This window comes from Prionailurus bengalensis, chromosome C1 (assembly GCF_016509475.1).
Source record: "Prionailurus bengalensis isolate Pbe53 chromosome C1, Fcat_Pben_1.1_paternal_pri, whole genome shotgun sequence".
Classification (NCBI taxonomy): domain Eukaryota; kingdom Metazoa; phylum Chordata; class Mammalia; order Carnivora; family Felidae; genus Prionailurus; species Prionailurus bengalensis.
In genome coordinates, this window is record NC_057345.1 from 162,276,894 (window position 1) to 162,294,348 (window position 17,455).

General features: G+C 39.9%; 1 protein-coding gene across 6 annotated transcripts in view; it reads left to right on the top strand.

Annotated features, from left to right (window-relative positions):
• The window catches only part of RAPGEF4 (Rap guanine nucleotide exchange factor 4), a 290,524-nt gene that overhangs the window by 237,992 nt on the left and 35,077 nt on the right, over window positions 1-17,455 (top strand). For all 6 annotated transcript variants that reach the window (XM_043577056.1, XM_043577057.1, XM_043577058.1 and 3 more), the window contains 2 exons: window positions 1,974-2,052; window positions 15,895-16,045. In XM_043577056.1, coding sequence (XP_043432991.1) covers window positions 1,974-2,052; window positions 15,895-16,045 — 230 coding nt within the window. The remainder of the gene's footprint in view (window positions 1-1,973; window positions 2,053-15,894; window positions 16,046-17,455) is intronic.

Consider the following 17,455-nt stretch of genomic DNA (forward strand, 5'->3'; position numbering starts at 1 on the left):
GCTTTCTAAAAATTGAAGCCTAGAAATCAGTGCATTTTGTGGCTGGCATGTAGAATGTGATTCCTGACCCTTTCATTTTTGTTGTTAGAACTAGGTTAACATCAAAATTTAGTATCAAACTTCATTCTCTGCTGGCTTTTTGGATTCTTTCTCACAAGTGTAATGTTCATGGCTTGGAGATAAAGAATAAATCAGTATCTTTCTCATAATCAAAAATATGAATGTGCCATAGTCATCCTAAAAGTAACGCTAGTAGGCCCTTGAAACACGAGTTCATGCCTATGAGTAGAGAACAAGAAAGCCACAGTGAAATATGGGTGCTGGGTTGTTACCTTGCTAGGTGACCAGCTCACCAACCTTGGAGTCCCCAACTCAAATCTCTGCTTTAGCAAAATTTAAACTCCTGTGCAGCCTAGTCCTTCTGAGAGCCTTATAAACAAGCATTACTCCCCTGTCCTCAGAGAATATCTAAAATGTCTAAAGGCGAGCCTAGATGTGAAACTTAGACAAGCCAGATTCCTTTTGTACTTAAGGGGAGAAGTTCCATGAGCTAGTCTGGTGTCTGCTCTGCTTCCTCTCTGGGACTGAATAATAGGACTGAAATAGCTGGCAATGCCAACTGACAACCGCGGAGGATTACACTCATCACTTATATGTAAATGAGTATAATGGCATTATGTGACCTGAGAGAGGTGTTAGCTGACGCTACAGTGGTGATCCTGTTGTCATATGTAAATGTATCAAATCAACACGTCATATACCTTAAACTTACACAGCGTTACCTATCAATTATATCTCTTTTGTTAAAATATTATTAATATTATTTAATTTAAAACATAGACATTGGAAATCTAATGTATTCAGTTAAAATTTTCACATCTCTTACCATTTTCTATATGAAGAGTCTCACCAACCCCAGCCAGTATAGTTCATTTCTTAATCAGAATCCACATAGCATCTCAGATAGCAAGTTTCAGCAAGTGTACTTCTAAACACCTGCCTTCCCCTGCTCTCCCAACAACGCTGACTGGATGCTGCTGTCTCTGCAATGAGGAACCAGCCCTGAATTCGAAATGAAACTTCTCTTTGGGACTTACCTATTTCCCTACCCATCCCCTGCTTACCTACTGACAAAATAGCTTCAAATATAGGACAGCCACCATCTTACTGTACTAGAGAGCTTTCATTTTGCTTCAGTTACTGCTCAGAGCGTTTATCTTGTCCTTTTTTTTCTTCTTTTGTTTCTCTCACCAACTTTCTGTTCTGATCACCTCCTAGAAATCCGTTGCCTCCGATCTTTCATTGCTCCCTCTGGAAACTGGGTGATAAAGATACAAAGGAAAACGGATGTTGACAAAAGACGTATGGTGTCACGTAGACAAAGAAATGACCGTGTCTTAATCCTGCATGCATGGATGCCCATGGGTGGCTCTTTAATTACATGTATTTTTTTATATATACATTGTGGCTAAGGTGACCAGTGCTGTTTGTAAAGGCAGTCTCTTTTAAAAAATACTATACTTTTTGTTCACTCTCCTAAGAAATGGAGTTTTGACCTCAAGCCTGTCAACATTATTATTTTTTTAATAATTTTTTTAATGATTATTTATTTTTGATAGAGAGAGACAGAGCACAAGTGGGGGAGGGGCAGAGAGAGAGGGAGACACAGAATCTGAAGCAGACTCCAGGCTCTGAGCTGTCAGCACAGTGCCCGAAGCAGGGGCTCAAACTCACAGACTGTGAGATCATGACTGAGCCAAAGTCGGAAGCTTAACCAACTGAGCCACCCAGGTGCCCCAACATTATTATCTTTTATATGCAGCATCTCTACGTACAGTAAAACCACAATCCCCCAAGCCAATGTATAAGAACCATTGACATTGACCAAGAACAGATAAAGACACTCTTGCTTTCCTAAGGATTTCTGCAAAAACCTAATTTCTTTTTCTGCTTTCCTTTTCTTCCCCCTGCAGATTCCATTTTAAATGACTTTGTTATGATGCACTGTGTTTTCATGCCAAATACCCAGCTTTGCCCAGCCCTGGTGGCCCAATATCCTTTTGTTGTGAAAAACCTCTGTTCCCTTGAAGACACTGCACATGTATATGGTCATTATCTCATTTCATTCTCTGAAGGTAAGTCATGACCCAGGCAGGGTCATGCTGTCCACCTTTGTCAAACTCTGAAATGCCCGCAGTTTCCCCCCGCTGTAGGCTCCAGCCCTCTCTAGCATGGTTTTGTTTTGCTGTGTTTCAGGATTTTCTCCCCATTACCTGTGTAGGGGAATGTGAGCCAAGTTACCTCAGGAAGGTGATACATACCTGGGAGGTAACCTAAAGAAAGTTATGGAGAAGAGTGTTATTAGAGAGTATTAGTAGGGACAGTTCCCTAACCTTGGAGGCAGACTTTGTACCTCTGCAGGGTACCTGGCAGCATGGCCCGGGCCTGCCTGTGTTCTTCCTCTAAGTGCCAGTATTAATACTTTTGCACGTAAATACAGGTTATCATCATGGGGTAGCTTTTCCTTCACATCTGTCCTAGTCCATGCTCTCCTCTAGATACAAAATGTATTCCTTCACTGTATTGTTATTACTACCACATTGCCTTAAGTCACACAAACCTTGGCATTCTAATGGCAGTTCCTCTAGGCAGCTTGAGCACTGAGTTTGTTTGGGGGCAGCTTTTTAATAGTCTGCTGAATTGACCATTTGGTACACGGTTTCTGGCACAGAGACAGCATTCAGAAAATTAAGTCGAACTTAAATAAAAATGGTGAATGCTATGCAGTTATACCCTCAACTTTGGGGGTCATGTGGCAGTATATTTTCCAACTCTACTTTCTTTTCAAAGGAACAAAAATTTAGACCCCAAAACACTTTGGCTTATTGAGTAGTTAAATATATTGAAGGAGGAATGGCTTTCTTTTTTCCGAGCAATCCAATCAATGTTGCATGTTTTTCTTTTTCAGAATTATAATTGCCCTACCTGATTCTCATTTCCTTGTTCACTCATAATTCTCTTTGAAGTCAACAGAATGTGTGAGGATGGGAGATTTGAGTTGAATGTGTTATTCAGAAGAAGCTGCAAGAGTGAGATTTGGGTGTTTATTTGCCTGGAAACTATCTTTCCAAGTAATGACAGCTTAATGAGACTTACATACATTATATATTCTTTCTGGCTTATATTTGGTTTTTCTCAAGTTAACACATTCAGGATCTGTCTGTGCTCTTTTAACAACATACATAATAATTGTTATGAGACCTTTGAGACTTTTTGGAAGAAAAAATAAAAACCACCATTGAATTCAGACTTATTTTTTCCCAAGAGTTAGCATGTTGATAAGATTAAGGCAAACAAAATGCAAAGAAGAGCGAGACAGTATATGGGCCATGTCATATTATCTTTACAACTCAAAACCCCAAACACCAGGCTTCTATTCTTTTTTGCAAATTCTTAGTTCTTCATTTTTTAGCTTGTTCCCCTTTAGAGTTGATTGAGAATATTCATAGCACTGATCTCTGTTTTTAAAACAGAAGCTCCCAGAGTGAAAGTCCATACTATGTCCAGGTAGGGAGGTGTGTGGAAAAGGGTTCTGGGTGGAGGAGAGGAAGTCACAGAAGTGAACAGTAGAATCAAGGGAGGCCTGTGATATCCAATCCTGATTCTTTTCTCTGTAGACGGAATCCAGGATGGCTGGGTGTCATCTAAACTACCTAGTGCCCTCAGATCACCTCTTTCATTCTTGGTCCTATGAGAACTTAGATTCTCTTCATTGTTCTATTTTGAATCAACTCTCTGTCAGGCTAATAGCATTGATCCATATTATACTACTTTGTCCTTATAGGAGTCGGTTGGGTTAATATTAGCTTTATTTTACAAATGAGAATTCCAGGACTCAAAAACAGTAGAGTGACATGCCCAAGGCAAGTGGCAGAGCCATGATTCATCAAGGCCTTAGGATTTCAAGTCTGAAGCATGTCACTGTTTTTCTTCACAGATTATTTTTTAAGAGTTTATCCTTCAGGGGCACATGGGTGGCTCAGTCAGTTAAGCATCCAACTCTTGATTTCCGCTCAGGTTATGATCTCGTGGTTCGTAGGATGGAGCCCCCATCGGGCTCTGCACTGACAGCATGGACCCTCCTTGAGATTCTCTCTCCCTCTCTCTCTCTGCCCCTCCCCTGCTCATGCACAGATATGCATACACTCTCTCTCTCTATCTCAAAATAAGTAAATAAACTTTTTTAAAAAGTTTATCCTATGGAGTTTAACAACATTTCTTGGCAATGTATTGCATGATACATGTTTATCTGTTTCAGGTGGCTCAAAGCAACGTAGATATAATTTGGTGAAGCCAAATAAATCAAGCATTCAATAGAACTTTTTGCAATCATGGAAGTTTCCTATTTCTGGGCTAGACCAGTATCCACTAGCCTTGAAATTAGCAACTATTACCGAGGAACTGAATTTATAATTTTACCTAATTTTCATTCATTTAAATTTAAATAGCTATATGTGGCTTATGGCTACCGTGTTGGACAGCATAAGTCTCATCCTTAGATCTTGGGAACGAGAGCCTCAAACAAGAATTGCTGTTCTGTAACACCTAGGGAGGGCATCCTGGGGACACCAGGGGCTCACCCTGCTGCAGGCAAGCAAACAGAAAAGGCTTACTCCCTGAAGATCATGCAAGTGTTTCTATATTATGCTGAGGACTCGATTTTTAGTGCCCTTTTCATCCGGGGACATGTTATATGGGCTTCTTATATAACCTATATTTTTTGGTCATTAGTAACATAAACCAATGGTGACTATCTTTTTTTTTTTTTTAATGTTTATTTTTGAGAGACAGAGAGAGTGTGAGCAGGGGAGGAGCAGAGAGAGAGGGAGAACCAGGATCCAGAGTAGGCTCCAGGCTCCAAGCTGTCAGCACAGAGCCCAATACAGGGCTTGGACCCACAAACTGCGAGATCATGACCTGAGGTGAAGCAGACCTTTAACCTACCAACCCACCCAGGCATCCCCCAAAGGTGACTATCTTAAGGAATATAGGAACTCATCAGAGGAATATTGGGTAACTCAGAAAATAGAAGGAATCCTTGAGGAGCACCAGCTTTCAAAAGGGGCCTCAGAAGCAACAAGTAAAGACGCTGCTATTGGGGCAAATCTGCTGCAAGCATCCTAGGCCCTCACCTCATTCCCACATCCCAAGGAAGGAGGGTCTAGTTGGCCTAGCTTGGGTCGCTGCTGACATATTGGTCAAAGGAAGGCAAAGCATTTTATAGGCAGTTCCCCAGAGATGGCCTGTAAAGAAAAACAGAGAGAGTGGACAAATAGGTGGCAAAACAGAGAAAACAACAAATACACATAAACTGCTTACTGCTGTGGGCACAAGTGACAGGAGAAATAATGTAAAACTGAGCAAGTGGGTTAACGCCCATATTGTTGACATGAGATAAGGGATAGCGAAATCCTTAACCCCGTTCCATTAAAGCACTCACATTCAAGTGAGTTGCTTTGGCTCAGTGTTTTCAAAGTACTTAATATCTGTGACTGTGCCTAGCAGCCCTGTGAAGAAGTCAGTATTTTCACTGCGCTTTTTCCAAATCAATAAACTAGGATAATGAAAAATTATGATTTGCTCAGAGAAAAGTAATTACTAGTACAGAAAAGATTTGAGCCCTGAGCCACTGACACCTATTTCTGTCCTTAATCCACATTGTATGTCACCTCCAATTTTGCTTTTAGCACAAAGGAAGATGGTAGAACTCTGTTTAACATTAATATTTCAGGCCTTTTATGTGCTAATGAGAGAAAATCTCTATTCATTAGCTATGCTTGGAACACGATTTCACCGGATGAATACAAGTGCTTTCTAATGAGTTTTTAAAATTATATTTGTTCAGTTTCTGTACTTTTCATCTTTAGTTTCTTTAATCTTTTTAAAATTTGCACTTAAAATTCAGTTCAATTTTCCACTGGTCTTTCAAAAGAAAAGTCAAGCCACCTATAACCCTATCAGGTATTCCTATTGTTAATATTTTGGTATGTATCCTTCCAGTCTTTTTTCTTTACATGTAGATATATAATTTTGAATATAACAATAGTATCTGACTATAAGTAATTTTGTCTGCTTTGTCACTAGAAAATATTTTATGAATATCTTTCTCTGCCATCAACTACTTTTCCACACTATTTTCTAAATATAGATGTCTTATATAAGTGAGATCATGTTGTATATGCCTTTTTGTAATATGTTCTTTCTCATATATATACATATATATATGTATATATATACATATATATATGTAAGCATATATATATATATATGCTTTTTTGTAATATGTTCTTTCTCATATATATATGAAACTATACCTTTTTTCAGTTAATTCCATAGATACTTATTAAACACAATATGTCATATAGTGCTGGGCAACAGAGTGACACAGATACAAGAGAAAAACATGATATCATTTTTATTGATTCACAATATTAAATGATAGATATATCATAATTTATTTTATTAGCTTCCTCCTATTGTATATTTAGATTTTTTCCACATTTTTTGCCTATAACAAACACAAAAGGATGAATCAACATCCTCACAGCTAAATCTTTGCCCACTTATACAATCATTTACTTTAAAAGGCAAAGGCAAGGAATATGTAATATTTTAATGCTTTTGATATTTATTACTGCACTGTTCCCCTGTTGTCTTAATTTTGTGTTTTATGATTAAACTATCATATTTTTATTTGCACAAATGCATGCAGGCCTTCAGTTCAGTAAGTGACCACAACTAAGTTAATATTATTTTGAATTTTAATAACTACATCCTTGATCCGGAGCATTTTTTTTTAATTTTTTATTTTTTTTTAATGTTTACTTATTTTAGAGAGAGAGAGAGAGAGACAGAGCACAAGTGCGGGAGGGACAGAGAGAGAGGGAGACACAGAATTCGAAGCAGACTCCAGGCTCTGAGCTGTCAGCACAGACCCCGACACGGGGCTCAAACTCACAAACCATGAGATCATGACCTGAGCCGAAGTTGGATGCTTAACCGATTGGGTCACCCAGGCGCCCCCTGATTTGGAGCATTTTTACATCATTTACTTTATCTTTCCAAAACCCAGCCCCCACTTGTGAGGCTTCAAAAGGACTGGTATGATACTTACTTCCTTTTACATGTAGGAGAAATCAAGGCACATGGAGTCAAGTGAGCCAGAATTCCACATATACTGGCAAATATTTGGAGAAACTCTATGTGCCACTAATATAATTCTAGTTGCACTAGACATTGTAGTTGCCATCAGGGTCGTCTCAGTGGGTTGACTGGCTTTGGCCGTGATTGGCTCTCTGATTGCATGTCCAAAGTAGACTGAGCCAATGAGATTCAAAAAGAGGCTTCCTGAGGCTTCTCAGGAAAAAGTTTTCTCAATGTTTAAGAAAGAGAGCAGGAAGCCTGTAGCTCCAATTACCAGTGACCACCTTGCCTTCGTACAATGACGAGGGGGAAGAGTCCTATGACAAAGCTGACATGCATGGAGACTCAGGAAGAAAAGGGGTCTGCGATGGCACCTTTGCACTGGTACCAATCCTGGAGCTAACCTACTGAAGATTCTTTGTTATGTCAGCAAATACAGGTCCTTGTCATTCAGAACAGATTGTTACTACAGCTGAAAGAATCTTAAGTGATCAATGGCTTATATTTAAATGTATAAGAATGTAAATACAGCAATAATTTTGGTCAAATTTTTTTTCTTAGTATCCTAATCTCTTTTGGCTTAGTATTCAACACAAATTCTGTGCTTTGGGCATGGAAATAATTCATTTCATTTCTTGAGTTAAAGAGAAAAAATAGAATGCAGATTTGCCGCTAAGTTTCAGCTAAGACTACCTTCATATACCTCTGTGTATCTCTTACACAGAGACAAAGCAAACACAACACCTTCCTTTACTGAAAGGAAGGGCCTCCATCATTTATTTCTCTGTAAAACTGTCCTAGGGTGTTCTCTTTATAAGTTCACTTGTTCCCTAGGAGGAACTTTTATCAAAAATTGCTTTTCTTATTTTTTTAATGTTTATTTATTTTTGAGACAGAAACAGAGCATGAGTGGGAGAAGGGCAGAGAGAGAGGAAGACACAGATTCTGAGACAGGCTCCAGGCTTTGAACTGTCAGCACAGACCCCAACTTGGGGCTCGAACTCATGAACCGTGAGATCATAACCTGAACCGAGGTTGGACACTCAACTGACTGAGCCACCCAGACGCCCCCAAATTTGGGGTTTTTTTGTTGGCTATTTACAAAACAGTGTTGGGTGTTTATTATCTAGATTAAGCCAAGTTTTTAGGAATATTATTTAGATGTCTAAGGGAAGTTGTGAGCTTAAATTTTGTTGAAGCCAAGTTTTACCATTGTAGTCCCCCAATTGGTTATGTGGGTGTTTAATCCATATGTTCCTACGAGAGCAATCTACTTCTGTAGTTATGCAACTTGAGACTTTTATTTTCAATAAAGTAGACTTGGTTTGATGATAATATGATGTGATCATGGTGCCCTCTTTCTCAGAAAAGGACCGTATTATCAGATATTCTACAAAGTACTGTATATGCATTTTCCTAGCCTCATATCAACACCATGGGATGGGTACCCTTTTTACACTAAGGAAGTGAGGCTGAGCAGACATGTAATTTTCCCCCAAGCTACATAGCTAGTCAGTGTTAGGACAGTATTTGACCCAGCAGTGGGGTGTTACTCTACGTCCTAGTTCTCTACTCTGAATACTAGCCCCTGAGCTAAGACTAAAAAGAATAGCCAAGAACTAGAGGCTTCCAAAAATGCAGAGAATTCTGAAAATCAGTGAGAAAATAAAATTCTGAGCAAGAAAATGGGAGGCACTTAAAGAAAATGACAGCACAGAAAGCAGTCCTACAAGCCCAAGTTCATAGGCTGACACAAACACAGGAGCAGCTGTGTGATGGGAATAGCATCACAGAGTTAAACCCAGAAACGCTGGGTCCTGTGAAAAACCCCCAAAAGAATCACCCATCCAAAAGATGCAACATTATTTCCAGAGGTGGATCAATAATAATGATGGTGGCTAACTCTTGCTGAGCACTTAATATGTCTCAGATACTATTCTACATGGTTTACCAGTATTGTCTCATCTCATCCTTAACAGCAGTCCTATGATGTTTACTGATGAAGAAACTGAGGCCCTAAGTGGTCAATTAACCGACCAAGGGTCTCATGGTTTGTAAGTAGGGAAGCTGGCCTGTGAACCCAGGCTGTCTAATTCCAGAACTTGCATTCCACACACGTGCCGCGTGAAGGAAGGGATAGATTCAGCGCTCCGGATATTGAGGTGCTCCACAAAGGCAAGCAGGTAGTAAAGAGGCCCCATAACACAGTGGGAAAAGCAAAAGCTCTGAAGTCAGAAGACTCTGTGTTTAATGCCTGCGTCTTACAAACTATATTACTCAGCAATTATCCTTAACCTTTCTGAACCCCGTCTATATGAAAGGGTAATTATACCTGTCCTGCCCAGCTCATCAGGTTGTTGTAAAGATCAACTGAGGCTCTGTGTGTGAAAGTACATTATAAACCTTAAAGCCCCACATAAATATTGCCCCACAGAAAGAAATTACGGTGCCATTATGAAAGGAATGTAGCATAATGTAAAGAATATACTTAAGCTTTGTCTAGTCAGTGGGCAGATGACCCCCAAAGTTTGTTTTCAGCTGCAAGCAGAGATCTTGTATGCAAAGCAGGGCTTAAAAAACAACAACATTGAAGAGTATCAGTTTGAATGTTGATAAGTGTTTTATAAATAGCTGCATAATTAGCATGTACTTACTGCAAAAAGTATACATAATATTTTATTCCCTGTTGTAGGCTGTAATGAATCTGCTGCCTCTACGTCCTAGGTGGTTTTCACTTACTTTCCCCTTGATAATTTTAATATGTGGAACCATTATTAGCTGAATTAAGAATAAGTAAATGAGCAGTAAAAAAAAATACAGAAAAATTACAGGTGCCTGTGGTGAGTAAGATAATAACTAGGTAAAAATATATGAAATAATTACAGTGTTTGAACGGCAGAGCCGGCATGAGGAAAATGACTCAATGGAATATTAAGGCTGCTGTTGGCAGGGTAGAAAGACCGTAGCCTACACTGTGGCCTTCACCTCTTCAGATTCTCGGCTCTAATCCTCCCTGAGAACAGATCCAATTTGTCCTCAGCCACGTTTGTGGTGCCAAAGGGGCTGGTCCAATTCGACAAAGGTTTAGTCATTCTGAAAGTCTGTGCTCCTATGGATTAAATACCCAGTATCTAAAAGCTTCTGTTTCAAAGATGCGTCCGATGTTTGGTACTTAGTGGACTTAGTCCACCTGGTGATATCGAATACGAACTTATTTAGGATGTATCTATCATCTGTATTTGACGTCTTGACAAAATGGAATTTCAGATAATGTAGATAAAGGGTTTTTAAGGAGCTGTGATTTTTCGTTTGTTTGTTTGTTCTAGAAAACTGGGTTATATATAGCACCCCAAACAGTGTGATTGAATTAAGGTAACCAGTCAATCAACAAACATTTGGGACTTTTTATGTTTCCAGATCCTGCTGCTAAGGATTCTAATTTAATGCTCCCAGATGGTGAAAAATCTTATTACCATAAGAAGAGAAACCTCAAGTTAGGATTTGAATCCTCACAAATGTTTGGTTAATAGCAATGAGCCACTGCTTTTTATTTTTTTATTTTTTTTTAAGCAAGCTCTGCACCCAATACAGGGCTTGAACTCAGGACCCTGAGATCAAGAGTCGCATGCTCCACTGAGGGGTGCCTGGGTGGTAGGTTAAGTGTCAGACTCTTGGTTTCAGCTCAGGTCATGATCTCACGGTTCGTGAGTGCAAGCACCACATCAGGCTCTGCACTGACAGCATGGAGCCTGCTTGCGGTTCTCTCTCTGTTCTCTTTCTGCCCCTACTCGACCCGTGTGCTCTCGCTTGCTCTCTCTCAAATATATAAACAAAAAAATTTTTTTTAATAATTAAATAAAAGAGTCACATTCTCCACCGACTGAGCCAGCCAGGTACCCCCAAGCCACTGCTTTTTAAATCAGCAGGTTCTGGACAAGAGCACGGGTTGAAGCTACAGCAAAGAGGAACAGTGGAAACCCTCTGCTGCCCTGACTGTCAGATTGTCAGGGAGTTACAGCAATTAACACTCGATTTTCTGTACGTGCTTTGTCTTCTTTGAGGATTTAGGAGGATCAGTTTCTGCATCTGAGACAAATTTCTCCGTTATCTAATAAACCTCTAAATCACCTAATTCTGCTGCATACATAATATATGTTAGCATTAAGAGATATTAATATCAGACAAAATGTGACAACATAGGTAAACACAGTAGTGGGGAGAGGGATAAGAGAACTGAGTTCTAATCCCAAGAATTCCATTGATAGATTTGGAAAAAATCATTTTAAACTCATTCTACCTCAGTTTCCTTACCTCTGAAGTGGTGGAATTGGAGGTAAAATCAAAGGGCTTTTGCAACTCACAGATTCTATGATTCTGTGAACCATCTGAAATCAACTCTGTGTCCGTGATGACTTTGGCCATTTTGACTATTAAAGCCTTTTCTTAATTGTGTTTAAAATAAAAATTCAGGGACACTGGGGTGGCTCAGTTGGTTGAGCATCCGACTTCAGCTCAGGTCATGATCTCACGGTTCATGGGTTTGAGCCCCGCATCAGGTTCTGTGCTGACAGCTCAGAGCCTGGAGCCTGCTTTGGATTCTGTGTCTCCCTCTCTCTCTGACCCTCCCCTATTCGTGCACGTGCACGTGTGCTCTCTCTCTCTCTCTCTCTCTCTCTCTCTCTCTCTCTCTGTCTTTCTCTCTCAAAAATAAACATTGAAAAAAAATTTTTTGAATAAAATAAAATAAAAGTTCAGTAAGGGACACCTGGGTGGCTCAGTTGGTTAAACATCTGACTCTTGATTTCAGCTCAGGTCATGATCTCATGGTTCCTGAGATGGAGCCCACACTGGGCTCCACACTGGCAGCGCGGAGCCTGGTTGGGATTGTTTCTCTCTCTCCCTCTCTCTCTCTGCCCCTCCCCTGCTTGTGTGTTCTCTGTCTCTTAAAATAAATAAATAAACATTTACAAATAATAATAAAAAATAAAAGTAAAAATTCAGTGAATAATTCTAGATTCTCTTACGGACTTTTAACTGGCACTTTATGTGACACCATGTTATCTTTCTGTGTCTTTTTCTCTATGAATTCAAGCAGCCATATTGCTTTTTTTTTTAAATGTTTTATTCATTTTTGACAGAGCATATTTGGGGGAGGGCCAGAGAGAGAGGGAAACAGAGGATCTGAAGTGGGCTCTGCGCTGACAGCAGCAAGCCCAATGTGGGGATTGAACTCATGAGCCGTGAGACCATGACCTGAGCTGAAGTTGGATGCTCAACCGACTGAGCCACCCAGGCACCCCCGCCATATTGTTTCTTACCTGAACTTAACTGTCATGATCTCAGGAGTCATGGCCTTACTTAATCCAAGTATTTCCTGATCATTTTTATTTTCTCTGCTAACCTGCACATAACATAGACATTAGCCACGTATATGTTTCAGATAGTGTTCTTCAGATGTTAAAAGTAACTTATGTGGAAAAAAAAAGTTTATATGTGTGGTATCTGTTGATAATCCTTTTTAAATTGTTACTTGTCCTAGAGAAGAGCTAGATTTTTATGCCGTGTATGTAGAACTTTATCCATCAAGTGGTTAATGCATTATTCTGGTTTTAGCCAAAAAAGGCAATGGTTTCTGCAACCTTCCTGATGTGTTTGAATGTATAAACAAACTATATTTGAAATGTTACTCTTTTTAGGTTGCATTGTTTTACATCACATTAAGACAAGGGACCTGGTAGGATTTCTTTCCCCTTTTGGCTGCTATCTGAAGGGAATATAGTTTTTTCCCCTCTCTCCACCTTTTTTGTAAAAGTTAAATAAAATATCAAAATAAATCTCCTAAAAGCCTGGTGAAAGTGTTATGGGAATCAATAGAAGCCCCGATACTGCATCAATAAGCATTTCAGGTATAATCAATTACATAAAGTGTTCTCTGTGCCCCTTGAGAATCTGGCTCAACAGACTGTTCAAGAATAGAACAATATGTTGCCTGTGGAGGGGCAGAGTCCTTGAGCATCTTTCTGGATTCCGCTTCTAAAAGTACTATTACCCCCACCTTCAGTAACATCTGTGAGGGGAAAGGGAGACTTTGTGAAATAAATCAGTGCTTCCTTTTATTTTCCCAGAGGCAAAAATACTTAACTTTCATGAGAAAAGAAAGCAAGCCTCATTCTCGTCCCTCTGGATTTGGTCATTGCTGGCTCCCAGGAGGCTGTGGAACCACTCATTAAGAGCAGAGGACACTCAGAGCTGGTTTAGAAAGTACTTGTCGGCTCTGGGAAACTTAGAACTTAGGCAAAAAAAGAAGGAGGAAGGAAGGAAGGCAGAAAGAAAGACAGGAATATTTTTCTCATTAGGATTTTTGCTTCCCAGATGCAATCATTCTCAATAATTTCATGAACCCAAGCACTAATGTCCAGTCACTATAGCCACTGTTTAGGACTGGGGGCGGGGTGGTGGTGATGACAATGGAAAGAGCCCTGTCTGGATTTATAAACCCTGCCATTTATTCACTGAACAGCCTCAGGCAGATCTCTTCTCTCTGTTTCATCTGTAAATATTTATAGAGAGCGTTATACAATCATGTGAGTGCATTGGGCATATTTATTACAAACTATAAAGCTCCATACACATTTATAGGTTTATCATGTTAATTCTTCCAATCCTGTGTTCTATCTCATTGCAGACAAAATAAAGATTTTCCCCCATAGGAAAGAAGCCAAGAAAAATCTTTGTCCTGACCCACAGAGATGATGTAAATTTAGTATCCTATCCTAAGGCCTTATAGATTAGCCACAGGTATGCTGCTGATAGCACTGTATCCAACTCACAAGCGTTTGCATTACTTCCTGAGTCCCAAGTCAAAATAACCTGGAAAGTTAGCATTATATCCACTTGATATCAACCTTAATACTCCAAACCATTGCAGTCTTGTGCAAGTAAGAAGAACAATCTCTTTCTCTCTCCCTCTCTCTTACTGACTCTTAGGTGGAACACTATGTATTTTCCAATCAGTCAAGAATAACTCATTTGGTGCCCACTGTGTGCCAGACTGTGTTGCTAAGATACCATAAAAAAAATAGTGATAAAACGTAGTGCCCAGCACTGCAGTTCTTGGGAAAGAAAAACCGAGTTGTGTGTATATACAAGCAAGAGACCTAAGGGTTAATCAGAAAAGAAATAATTTTTGCATAAAGTGATCTTTCTTCCCGTTTTTTTATTGTAAGCTCAGAAAGAATTGTAGCAATACAGGTTGAGCAATTTTCTTTTTTATGAATCCTGTGCTCAATTTATGAAAGTCATTTTGCAACCCATTTACATGCAGTAAACTTTGCTTTAAGGTTCTGTCATTTACCTTGATCATGATTATTTATAGTCCCTTTAGAAAAGGCCCTTTACTGGTTTAGGTCTCAAGCACAGCACTGCCACAAGGCAGTTTTCTACTGAGCCTTTTAAGTCATGGTCGTAAGCTAAGGCATAGCCAGTCTTATAGCCAACTATGAGGCACAGGGGTGTTGTGTAATGGGGAAGAGAAGTAGTTGGAATTAAGAGTCTTGGTCAAAATCAACTCTATAGTCTCACCATGTAATCCTGGCTATTTTTGCTCCTTTACAGTCAGTTTGCTCACTTGTAGAAAGGGAAGGATGCTTAACTGAAGTACTCTAGTGCAAGATACAAGGTAAATTATAAAGAGGAAATCGTTCCATGAACTAATTGTCTAATTGCAGTAGGAACTACTATAAATCACTGAAAAAGGAATGGTATGTCTAATCTAAAATCTTTCTTGATCACATACTATATTCTCTCTACTGTAATACACACATGAATGTAAACTGAGAGCAGAAGCCCTTACCTTACACATAGTGAGCATTCAATTATGTATTTATTGTATTGATGGATAAATACAGTTGCTAGCTGAAAGTCACTGTGCTAAGCATGGTACAGAATACAAGGTATTTAATGTATCTTCCTAGGCCTGCAGGAGCTTCTAGTTTAGTTAAGATGACTAGCCATAAATGCACCAAAAGCCAATATGAGTTATGTTGTGGTTCTAGACAGGAGAAGTTATGATGTAAAGAGTGTGTCTGAGTCCCTTACCAGACCTGTATGGTAGGAGCCCTTCCTCTTCCTAACAATGGGAGAGCCTGTCTTCTTCCAGCCTCACTTTCCCCCATGCACTCCTGGTATGAATTACAGCTCCAGCAGAACTTAGATGCTCACTCAGAAGGGTTTAGCTGAAATGTATACAATGAAGTGGCTTAATAGAGATATATGCAGAATTCTGGGAAGCAAAAAGAGATGGCAAGGGACAAGCTAGAGAGACAAGCAACAGTAGGAAGCATTCCCTACCCTAGAGGTGAAGGGCCAGGTGAAGGTCAGGCAGGGAGTGTGGTGGTGGCCAGAGCTAGGCACAGAAAGAACCCCTGTCAACACACAAGTCCAAGTGGAGTCATGCAAGTCTCATTCCTTGGACAACTGTCATGTCAAAGTCCGCAGACATTAGCAAAGGTTTGTATCCATTTGCTCCAGAATCTTTACATGGGCGGGGCTTCTCTTGTGGGCCTGAGGAAGGAATGCCATCAGTCCAGAAGGCTGGCTTTCTGAAACCGGGACCTGTCACTCTCTACCTTTGCAAGTAGCTCAGTGAAATGAGTGTGAAATGGCTAGATGTCTTCCTTGACTCCGAGGCACTTACCACGCACAGCCTTCACAAGGCACGGAGCAGGAGAAAACAGACTACACCCTCAACAATAAGAGGCGAGTCATCCGCCTGGTGCTGCAGTGGGCCGCCGTGCACGGAGACGTGCTACAAGAGGATGATGTGGCCGTGGCTTTCCTCGAGGTACGTGGGGTCATCCCTTCCCAGAGTACGTCTTTGTCTTACGATCCAGGACTCTCCATAAGCATGGTAGCTTCCCTGGAGAGACTGTGATTGCAAATTCTCTTCTCTGTTAACATGTTCATCAGAAGGGTACTCTGAGAGGAATAGAGAACAACTTCAGCCATTATCCGGCCACTCATTCAATAACAGCTAGCATTTTAATGTATTTTCATTTGGTCTCTTTTTCTTTGTGTATTTTCTATGGTTATAATCACATAGTACCCATCATTTTGTAGGCTGCTTTTTCCACTTTACATAAGGAATTTTTCTATGTCAACACAGTCTTTCTAATAAAAATTTCGAATGACCTTTGAGTAGCTCTGCCACAGATATACTTCTTTTCCTCATATTGTTGAATATTTACATCATTCACAGTTTTCACATTCCTCAAATAATAGTACAGTGAACCTTTTTCAGCAAGTAGATCTGTCCTTGGTTACATTCCTAGAAATAGGATTACTAGATCAAATGGTACCTATTTTTGAGTGGAGTGAAACAGATCATTTTATTGAGGACTTTCTAGGACCATGAAGTGGTTTCCAAAGGGACACGATTTATTTTGTAAGCACTGCTTTGAGCTGAACTTCCCTTTTCCTTCCCATGGTCCCAGCCCCACATTGCAACATTGACCCTGGCACTGAGTCCTTGATGACTCACTCTGTCCTCCAAAACTCAGATGAGGATCTTCTATGCAGGCAAAAGGCAATGTGGCTTCTATTTCAAACTTTATCAGTCTGTATGTTCAAGAATCAATTATCCAAAAGGAATGTACCCCTTCTCTCCTGTGTAATCATGTAATTTGGCAGGCAGATTGGTGGGGAAGGGAGGAAGAGGAACTATGAGTGTCCCCCAAAACTGTGGAAAGAAGTATTTTGAAAATATAAAGGAAAAATAGTAGCCTGGCTCATACATTGACTCCTGGCCTCTACAGGTTGAACAAAGGACTGTTTTGCAGATGGACCACAGTGGTGGTTAAGAAGGCATTGCCACAGTTGTCATCTTCTGCTCCTCAACAAAGCAGGGCCCAGCTGCTGCTGCCGGGCCATCAGGATAGTTCCCAGGACGTCCATAAAGAGTCCTGAGTTGGTACAAACTCGGCATAACTTCAGTACGGTACTGAAGACTATGCCGGCATCTTACTACAAAAATCGACCACCATCAGTGGGCAATATTAAACAACAAATGCTAAAATAATATTTAAAATAAATGTTAAAATTTCCCTGAAAAACTAGAGGTGAAAAAGTGCTCTTAAAGCGTAGGTTATAAAGTGACCCATTCTGAAACATTGCATTACGTTGCCTGATAAATATCACATGAACAATTCATTTGCAATTAAAAAACAATTCGAGTTCTTTTATTGTGGTAAAATAT